This window comes from Octopus bimaculoides, chromosome 6 (assembly GCF_046866305.1).
Source record: "Octopus bimaculoides isolate indiv1 chromosome 6, ASM4686630v1, whole genome shotgun sequence".
Lineage (NCBI taxonomy): Eukaryota > Metazoa > Mollusca > Cephalopoda > Octopoda > Octopodidae > Octopus > Octopus bimaculoides.
In genome coordinates, this window is record NC_142933.1 from 116,461,513 (window position 1) to 116,472,175 (window position 10,663).

General features: G+C 36.4%; 4 protein-coding genes across 5 annotated transcripts in view; 1 reads left to right on the forward strand and 3 right to left on the reverse strand.

Moving 5' to 3' along the window:
• Positions 1-492: 492 nt before the first annotated feature.
• On the reverse strand, positions 493-2,692 carry LOC149135387 (uncharacterized). Its single transcript, XM_089353293.1, has one exon. It carries the CDS (start codon positions 1,947-1,949, stop codon positions 1,476-1,478), a length of 474 nt encoding a protein of 157 aa, XP_089209419.1. The 5' UTR covers positions 1,950-2,692; the 3' UTR covers positions 493-1,475.
• Positions 2,693-2,870: 178 nt separating this feature from the next.
• On the reverse strand, positions 2,871-3,176 carry LOC106882937 (zinc finger BED domain-containing protein 5-like). Its single transcript, XM_014933785.2, has one exon. The coding sequence runs from the start codon at positions 3,174-3,176 to the stop codon at positions 2,871-2,873; it is 306 nt and encodes a 101-aa protein (XP_014789271.2).
• An 805-nt stretch (positions 3,177-3,981) lies between these two features.
• On the reverse strand, positions 3,982-4,590 carry LOC106882927 (protein ZBED8-like). Its single transcript, XM_014933774.1, has one exon. It carries the CDS (start codon positions 4,588-4,590, stop codon positions 3,982-3,984), a length of 609 nt encoding a protein of 202 aa, XP_014789260.1.
• Positions 4,591-9,206: 4,616 nt separating this feature from the next.
• The window catches only part of LOC106882999 (uncharacterized), a 230,679-nt gene continuing 229,222 nt past the window's right edge, over positions 9,207-10,663 (forward strand). The window contains exon 1 of one of the 2 annotated variants that reach the window (XM_089354481.1): positions 9,207-9,961. Coding sequence is in view for 1 of the 2 variants with exons in the window: in XM_014933857.3 (XP_014789343.1) it covers positions 9,889-9,961 (73 nt within the window). In the remaining variant the exon portion in view is untranslated. The remainder of the gene's footprint in view (positions 9,962-10,663) is intronic. The other variant, XM_014933857.3, reaches the window with a different exon arrangement.

Below are 10,663 nucleotides of genomic sequence, written 5' to 3' on the forward strand. Positions count from 1 at the left end.
AAGCAAATACAGGTTAGTTTACACACACACACACACACACACACACACACACACACACACACACGGAAACAATTGAAACATTGAAAGAGACGGTAGAATTCTCCCGCTCCAGAAAAGGAGAAATGTAAATGATAAAAGATAACATTGGGTAACAAAATTTTTTTTTGCCTGGTGCCTGGAATATTTTAACGAATTCTTAAGTGATTTTACTTGCTAAATTCAAAAATAGCTTCAGTTTTTTTCTATCAGGTTTAGTTTTCTGACTAGACCTGATAGAGTAAGTATTTTATTCATACAAGAGGCATATAATATGAATCAATAAAGAGAGCGTAACACAAAATAAAACAAAGTACAAATAAAAATTCAAAATTCAAAATGCTCATTGGTAAAGATTTTTGGCAGAAAATTCAAGGAATAAATTTACGCATCTTTGGGCACCGTGAATGCTGAGCAACAGGACTATCTCGTTTTAAACACCAGCAATAGTCTGCCATCATTACAACATCCCAATGTCCTTGATACCGAGTTTCCATTACCTTGATGTCCTGATGGTATCATTCACTTTGTTCTCCGAGATTTTCAAGAAAACGATCAAGATGACTAAAAAGATAATAAATTTTGATTTTCATATTCGCGCCAATATCACGAAAAATTGATATCAGGGTCTTTATGGTTTTCACTTTTGTATTTCCCAAGGAAATTTTGCACTACTTCTGCAAAGGCTAGCCAAGCCGATGCTTCATTTCTGCTCATAGTTTTCACGAAATTTATGTCCTTCAAGAGCTTACAGATCTGTGGTACATCAAAACATCCCTGCTTTAGGTTTTTCAATCGTCAAGTTTGGAGGTATACTGCAGATATACTTGAAGCATTCCCCATTTTTGTCAAGAGCTTTGACGAATTGCTTGATCAATCCAAATTTGATGAGCAAAGGGGAGAAAATGATATTATCTCGCTCAACTAAAGGTTCTTCCAATATATAGGCAGCTCTACATGGAGCCATATTTGTTCGAGGCGGCTAGTCTTTCTTAACATAGGGGTTTACTCAGTCTCTACTGTCCCACATGCAAATAAAGTATAGGCATTTGGTATATAGATTGCTGTCCCATTAGGAAATTTACCATCTTTAAGTCAACGCAGATGACCCATTTATGATCATGATACAGTATCTTCTCTAAAACCAACTTAATTTCTTCATATTTTTCCTTCAGATTTGCTGAGTGGCCGAGTTGGACAGAGCTATACACATTTCTGTTGTGCAACAATGCACATTTTAAACTACTCTTAGAGCTAACTATGAAAAGATACCATTCCTCTGGTTTCTATTCCTTAATGCCAAGTTTATTAAGAAGTCCACTGACGTCTCTACAGTAAAGCAGTTCTTCCTCTTTTGTGAAGAAAGAAACGAACTCTTCATACCAAATCCGATAAAAAGTTACACGGACACCGTTCTCTAGAAGATTCTTTTCTTTCAGTCAGGAAGCCAACAGTTCTGCAGAATTTTGGGAGAGGTTCAAGTCACGAACTAGATCATTCAGCTCTACCTGGGAGAGTAGCTGAGATAAAGTCTCACCTGAAAAGTCTTGATCTTTAGTGTCATCTTCAGGTGATGAATCTTCTTTGGTTGAGGGTAAATTTATCTGAGGCAAGGCATTGAAAACAGGAACAGGAAGCTCTTCACTGTGTGGAACTGGTCTAATAACAGAGGCAAGATTAGGAGAGACAAGCGTTTGTCGATTTTTCCGGTGAATACCCTTCAAATTAAGGCTACAAAAATAGCAGTCATCCACGTGATTATAGGACTCCCGCCATACCATTGGTATAGCAAATCTCATCCTTTTCCTTGACCCTTTAGTCCATTGTTGAAAATGTTCTGTACATTGTTTGCAGACACTATGTGGTGCCCAATATTTATCTTGGTCTTCCAGTTTGACACCAAAATACGCCATATACGCTCTTTCAGCAAAATCAGTGATTTTTTTTTTTCGATTTTCTGGTAATGTTTATTCTCCACAAACATAACAAAACACATCTGGAGAATTAACGCAACACTTTCTTGAAGAGGATGTCTTGTTCATTTTCTATTGCTTAGTTCACCACAGCATCTCAAATGGATGGAAAAAAACTTAGAATAAGGTAATGAATACTGCATACTGGACGTACACACATACAAAATGACTATAGGGATGTTCAATAACTTAAAAACTAGATCTGACAGGTCAAAAAGAAGCTTATATTTGGATTCAGGAGACCGATTTTATATAGGAATAATGTCTATTTCTTAAACACCAAAAACCTTGTAGACCAGTGTAATTATTGTCCCACAGCAAAGACTAGGCATAGCAAAATAGCCCTTACTCGTGACCTGACTACCTCAGAGAAACAAGAATCTGAAAGGTGAAACATTTACTTGTCCAGAGTTCCTTTCCCGACATTCCTCTATAGTTCAGTTTTCATACGAGCAATTTTCTCTGACAGATTTTAATTAGAAAAATATTTCTCACATTTAAAAACTGGTCGGTTATACATGACAGTTCATTTAGATGCAGATGTTTTTTGTTGCTTTGTTTCAAAATAAAAAAATGTACTTGAAATAATAACTTAGAACAGTGGTTCTTAACCTTTTTATTACCAAGCCTCCCTTAGGAGTTTGTCCTTCTCTCTTCGTCCTCCTTGCATCTATGAATAAACCCCCCCCCCCCCAGATTTTTAATGAAATCTAAAATATATTTTTAGTCTTTTTACTGAATATGAATTAGTCACATTATACAAAATATGTATAATTTTATATATAATCACATTATACAAAAAGTGAGATACTTGACACTGTTTTTTAGCAAAAAACAAAGGTTTTTTTATTAGTCACAACATTAGTGAGATACTTGACACTGCTTCTTAGCTACAATATCTTGAATGTGTGATTGAATGCCAGAGAGTGCACAACGTAAGTATCTTTCAACGTTCAGCCTGTTTCTGTACTTGGTTTTAACAGCAATGAACGTGGAAAATGCAGCTTCACAATGATACGTGAATCTAAACATAGCTAAAATCCGAAGAGCCTGATGTGAGATCAGAGAGTAAACAGGAAGGTACTTAATCCAGAACATTTCAAGATCCAGCTCTTTGAAGTCTTCCTTATCTGAGGAGTTGAACTTCAGCTCAAGAAACTCTTGCATTTCATCGAAAACATCCGTCACTTCACAACTAAAATGGGTTCTTGATGAATTTCCAAGCTACACGCTTTTCATTTAAGTCTGAGAAGTATCTGATGAATTCTGTTTTCAAGTCAGTTAGATGAGTGATTATTTGTTTCTTTAATTCAGAATCAAGGTTACCGGGAATTAGAGTAGAATACAAGTAACTAAAACTGGCTGTATTTACCTGCTGAATTCGACATTTCTAGAGGTCAAGTTTAGCCATGAAGGTTCGAATGGTGTCGTGGTGCGTGAGAATGTTGTTTTTCCCTTGTAGCTTAAGGTCGAGAGCATTCAACGCTTCGAAGATGTCCACCAGGAAAGCCTTCAGACTGGAACTTGTCATGGAGATTTGCCTTCTGCTGCAAATCTAGAAATATTGCAACTTCTTCTCGTAGTTCATAAAGCCGTCCAAGCACTTTCCCCCTTTGATAGATATTGCATGTTCGAGTGAAAAAGCAATGCTTCATGTTCAGATTCCATATCTTTACATAACAGTTTAAAAAGACGACTGTTTAAGACTCCACCTTTAACAAGGCTGACAACGTTGATAACCACGTTCAGGACATTTCTCATTTCAGTAGGTAAGGTTCTGGATACTAAGGCTTCACAAGGAAGTATGCAGTGAGTACATACAACAGATGGATTTTTTCTTTCACCCTAGTAATGAATCCATACTTCAGATCTAACATGGTTGGAGCTCCATCAGTGCACCAGCGAATCCCACGGAAGTTAGTTTTTCTGAAAGAAGTTTGATACATAGCGAAAAATAGCTGCTGTTGTACAACTATTCATAGGGTGACAGAACAACGTTTCCTCTTTTGCACAGCTGCCTGACAAAACGAGCATATATCAGTAGCTGAGAACACTGAACGATGTCAGTCGTTTCGTCACACTGGATGGCAAAAGCAGGAGAATCTCTTACGTGGTCGAGATTTTGAACTTTGATGTTTTGAGACAAGTCCTCGATCCTTTCCTTTACTGTGTCGTTTGATAGTGGACTCTGGGAGAGCTTGTTTGCACTATCTTTCCCCAGAATGAGTTCTGCTGCACGGAGTAGACTTGGTTTTATGAGAGACTCTCCGATGTTATGGCTCTTCTTGCTCGTTGCAATCAACATGGCGATCTTATAGGAAGCTTCAACAACCATTGAAGTTTGTTGCCGAAATGCCCCACAACCGTCCAACTTGGCTTGCTTCACGGAATGTCTTTTGGTTTCAAAAGAATGCCTTGGGCTAGTTTGCAAGTGGCGTTCCAAGCGTGAGGGTCGCATTCCATCATTGCTCAAAGTCTTGTAACATATCACACACTGGGAGACTTTTGTGTCACTCTTTTGGAGGGACACGAATCCAAATGGAATATATTCATCAAAATATTTCTGTTTCTTTGCACTCATTGCAAATTATTTGATGTGCAGTAAACAACACAAGTATGTGAACAAAAGATAAGGTACGTGTCAGGTGCAAGTTAAAACGCTTGGAGTAAAAGGTTCTGAAAAAGATTTAAAACAAAAACATTGGAATAAAAGTTAAATTAAAAGAAAAGTTATACAAAAAATTTGTACAATAAAATATAGTATTTATTTGTACGAAAATATTAAAAAACAAAATTCTTTAAAAAATAAAAAAAATTGCATAACTTTTAGTTTTACCTAGAACTTTCTGAAATATTCAAATCTAAATTTTAGTTTAACATATGGCTTTATATTATAATATTTTTCTTTTTTCTTACAAAAAAATTACAATATTTTTAACATAAACGTTTGATCATTCTAAGTCTTAGAATATCAAAATCGTTTCTAAAAAACTGAAACCTTTCTAAATGTTTTAAAGCTTATAAACGTATTTGATAATTAATTTATTAGTCACATCTAGTAATTTAAGCCATCAGCATATATATGTGTGTGTGTGTGTGTGTGTGTGTGTGTGTGTGTGTGTGTGTGTGTGTGTGTGTGTGTGTGTGTGTGTGTGTGTGTATGCATATCCGTTTAACTAAACACGAGAAGGAAGGACAAATGAACATTCTCCATCAACAACAACTCTACACACATTCTGCTAGCAATAGTAACGAAATCGTTCTCAAATTATACATTTTTGTTTTTAATAAAAGGAAGGACAACGATGATATGATACTACGACCATAGTCTGCTTGTTGAAGGTGTCGTTGCGTTAAACAACGACAATAGAAGGGGTTGGGGTTGTATAGTTCATTAAACCCCTCTTAGAATATTACTAGTGGGGAATCCCTAGTGGGAGCTCAATTTGCTAGAAATAGCGAGCTAAACCTTCTTGAAACCACTCTCTAACAGCTTGAAAAAGAATACGTTGGATTATGTGGTCTTGAATTCACAATACACAGGAAAACAACGAGATGATCGCGGGTCAAGTACTTTTGATGATAGTTCTACTTGATCAAAGCTGACTTAAAGCTAAACAACAACAGCAGCAGCAGCAATAATAACTGACAGCGGGAATTCTTCAAACAGAGAGACAGTAAGGGGGGATAGAAAAAGCCAGTTCTAGATAAAGTGAAATAATATATGATACAAAACAAACAAATGGCTCTCTAGGACAAAGCAACCAAATCACTCAAGCAATTAGAAATAATTGCCAAATCCCACTCTGCTCCGTATCACACACGACCGTCTTGGAAAAGGATGAACATATTTGATAATGCGATCTCAGTAACGATGCTGCTAAACCGAAACTTGTGGAATGTTGGTCATCGCGCTTAGTGTAAATCAGCAGAAAATCAGTTAAGGTGCTCTGCCTCGGAAAATACGATAGTCATGCATGGATTTCTTTGATCATAGGTCTGCTCGATCAAGGCCAACCTAGGGCTAAACAACAATATCAGCTGGTATATATTTAAGACCCAGGAGTAATAGCAATTATAATTCTGATTTTACTACGTCTTAAAAAATAAATAACTAATGTATATAGCGATATACACAATATTATATACATATATATGATTATATGTATATATGTGAATGGTTTTATATGTGTGTGCACATGTTGGTTTATCTATCTATCTATCTATCTATCGATCTATCTATCTGTCTGTCTGTCTGTCTGTCTGTCTGTCTTTCTATCTGTCTGTCTATCTAACTGTCTGTCTGTCTGTCTAATCTACTTATAATCTATCAACTGACTGCAATTTTAAATTATGATTTTATAATTTTTACATCACAGAATATGAAGCGTTTAAAAGGAGTGAAGCCAAATTATACTGATGTGAGTGTGTGTGTGTGTGTGTGTGTGTGTGTGTGTGTGTGTGTGTGTGTGTGTGTGTGTGTTATATATATATATATATAGATAGATAGATAGAGAAAATAGATAGATATAGGCGCAGGTGTGGCTATGTGGTAAGAAGTTTGCTTCCTAAACATGGTTCCGGGTTCAACCCTACTGCTTGGCACTTTGGGCAAGTGTCTTCTACTATAGCCTCGTGCCGACCAAAGCCTTGTGGGTGGATTTGGTAGACGGAAACTGAAAGAAACCTGTCGTGTATATATATGTGTGTGTGTGTCTTTGCGTCTATGTTTGTCCCCGTATCGCCACGTGACAGCCGGTGTTAGTATCTTTACATCCCCGAAACTTAACGGTTCGGTAAAAGAAGTACTAGACTTAAAAAATAAGTCCTGAAGTCGATTTCTTCGTCTAAAAAAACCCTTCAAGGCAAATCTCCATCATGGCTGCAGTCAAATGAGCGAAACAAGTAAAAGAATATATTTCGATAGATAGATAGATAGATAGATTGATAGATAGATAGATAGATAGATAGATAGATTGAAAGAAATGAATATATATATAGGGAGAGAATGGAATGAGAGAGAGGGTAGGAAAGCGGTGGGTGAGAGGAAGATATTGACAGATATAGATACTCATAGACGTGTGTACTTATATATATCCATGCGTATATGTAACCATGCGTATATGCATGTATGCCTGTTTGCACAAACAAGCACAACGACGTATATATGAGTACACAATAGTTAATAAGTAAATCATTATTTACTTAAAAGGGCTTCGTGTATGTACACAACTTATAAGAGTGAGACGGTTCCGTACTTGGAAATCCTAACGAAATAACTTTCATAGAGCTTAGGATATCCCCTGTAACTAAAACAACAGCCACATGGTAAATAGGAACTCATTCGCTCCTCTTTTATTTTGTTACTTTTTTGTTTACCATTTACCATTTTCTGTTTACCATGTGGTTGGTTGGTATTTATTCTATCAGTAAACAAACCAACAGTGGTTGTCAAGCCTTTGTAGGAAAAAACAATACAAACACATAGATATATTTGCACACACACACACACACACACACACACACACACACACACACACACACACACACACACACACACACACACACACACACAGTAGTAGTAGTAGTAGTAGTAGTAGTAGCAGCAGGCAGCAGCAATAGTAGTAGTAGTAGTAGTAGAAATAGAACGTCCTTGGTACAGAATTATATACTTGAAGAAATAAATAGAAATGGCTTTTCTGATAATTTTTCCTCTTTAATAATTAGATATTTATATATTATTGGGTGCTTCTTTCAGTTTCTGTCTACCAAATCCACTCACAAAACTTTGGTTTGCTCGGGGTTATAGAAGAACAGATTTGACTAAAGTGCCGCGTAAGGGGATTGACCGTAAGACAACATGGTTTCGACCCCGAAAGGATAAAAGGAAAAGTCGACCTCGGCGGGAAGCGCAAATAATAATATATGAAGGATAAGGAACATATACACCAGTTACAAATGCGTGCGACGTTTGCTTTGCAACTGCTGGGATTCAGGTTCAACCTCACTGCACGTCGCCTTAGGCAAGTGTCATCTACGATAGCCCCAGCTGACCCATGCCTTGTAAGTCAATTTGGTAGAAGGTAAATGTGTGCTATTCTCGTATATATATATATATATATATATATATATATATATATATATATATATATATATATATATGTATATATGTATGTGTGTGTGTGTGTTTGTGTGTGTGTGTGTGTGTGTCTGTGCGTGTACGTATGTATGTGTATATATATATATATATATATATATATATATATATAAAGGTGAAAACAAGCAATGTTAATTCTCTAAATGAAGTATTAACAGTAACTGCACGATAAAGTGAAGTTAATTCTCTCTCTCTATCTCTCTCTCTCTCTCTCTCTCTATATATATATATATATATATATATATATATATATACATACATACAAATGTATATATACATATATACATGTATATATATGTGCGTGTTTCTATGTGTGTGCATACATATATATACACACATTTATATACGTATGTGTATGTATGTAGATAGATAGATACATAGATAGAAGGTGGTAAGCTGCAATAATCGTTAAACGCCCGGGGAAAACGCCTACCGTCTTTACGTTCTGAGTTCAAATCCCGCTGAGAAATTAACCTTTCAGCTTTTCGGAGTCGATGAAATAATTACCAATTCAACACCAGGGTTTCGGTATAATCAACTCGCGTCCTCCCTCTAAATTTCAAAACTTGAACCTATAGAAGAAAAGATAATATTTATCTCACCAGATGGAGCACTTTTTTTTTTGTTGATCTTACCATCCCGGAACAGCATCTTATATATATATATATATATATATATATATATATATATATATATATACACACATGCATATGTGTATATATTTACGTGCATATGTGTGTATGTCTTTGTGGTTGTTTGCATCCCGTCTCCTGCTTAACGACCGATGCTACTTTTCTTTTCACGTCCACGTAACTTAGTGGCAAAAGACACCTAATGAAAATATTCAAGACTTGTATTTCTTTAAAAAAAAATTTTTTTTTTAAACGGAACAAATAAACATTGAGGGAAATCTATTCGTCTAGAACCTTTCAATGCGTTGCCCCATCATGACCGCAGTTCAATGACTGAAACAGGTAAAGAAAATATGAGTGTGTCGTGTGTGTCTGTGTGTATGTCTGTTGTATGTGTAGATGTCTGTTGTGTGTGCATATGTCCGTTGTGTGTGTTGTAACACATACTGAAGGTCTTACTGTGCCAGTGTGTCTATGACTTCTTGAGTTCGTATGTGTATGTATGTGTGTATACCTGTTCGTGTGTTGTTTTCCATACAAATAAGTTACTTTTTGCCGCCAGCAGTAACAACAGTTTATGCTAAAATGGTAGCTACAATGTTGTTGTAAAATTAATTGCCAAGCTAAAGCTTATGATAAAGAAACCATAGCGCTACTGTAGCTATCTGCATTTTAACAAGCAGTTACCATTGCTTGCACTGTTCACAGTGCACATCATATAATCATTATAAACATAGGTAATCCAATTGAACAGCGGTGCATATTGCACTGCTCCTGCAGGCTTCGCTGCAGTCAATTACTACTACTGCTACTACTACTACTACCACTACTAATGAGCCTCTCCATCATTACTACTGCTGCTACCGTTGGACTGGTGAAGTTGCTGCGGCTGCTGCTGTCGCCGCTGCTGCTGTTGTTGCTCTGACGAAAGCTAACGCGAGTATTGCAACTTTTATTTATTTTAAATAGTTTATACGGCTTTATACTCCTGGTGCATACACATACGAAACGGTACTCTCCATTTACTCCCCCCCCCGTGCATCTTCAGCTTGAGGGTGAAACAAAAGTACACAATTATACACAATTAACCATGATTTACGTGTTCGGTTCCAACGTCGGATTTCTTTGCACGATACTCATCGCCTTCATTACAACAATAAACGGTAAGTTTCTTTTATTCTAGCACTGTTTACTATCAATTTCATATATTTTTTTATTAGTTTTCTTTTAATATGTTTCACTTTTTTATTCATTATTTATTTATTTATTTTGCTATGGTTTCAGGATATTTGTATCTTTCATCTTCTATATTTTACTTGTTTCAGTCATTAGACTGCGGCCATGCTGGAGCACCGCCTTGAAGAATTTATAGTCGAATGAATCGACCATAGTACTTTTTTAAAATTTAAGCCTGGTACTTATTCTATCGAACCCCTTTTGCCGAACTGCTAATTTCGAGGACGTAAACACACCAACAGCGGTTATCAAGCGGTTGTGGGGGACATACACAGACACAACGACACACACACACACACACACACACACACACACACACACACACACACACACACATATATATATATATATATATATATATATATATATACGACGGGCTTCTTTCAGTTTTCATCTACCAAATCCACTCACAAGGCATCGGTCGGCCCGAGGCTTTAGTAAAAGACCCAAGGTGCCACGCAGTGGGACTGAATCCGGAAGCATATGTGGTCAGGAGGCAAGCTTCTTACCAATCAGTCACGCCTGCGCCTACATTCCGTATTTGTCGACATATTTCAAAAGAGTTCTGTTTCGAACAAGAAGAAAAGTAAAGAAAGAAAAATTAACTAATTCAAAACCAATTTATCTGT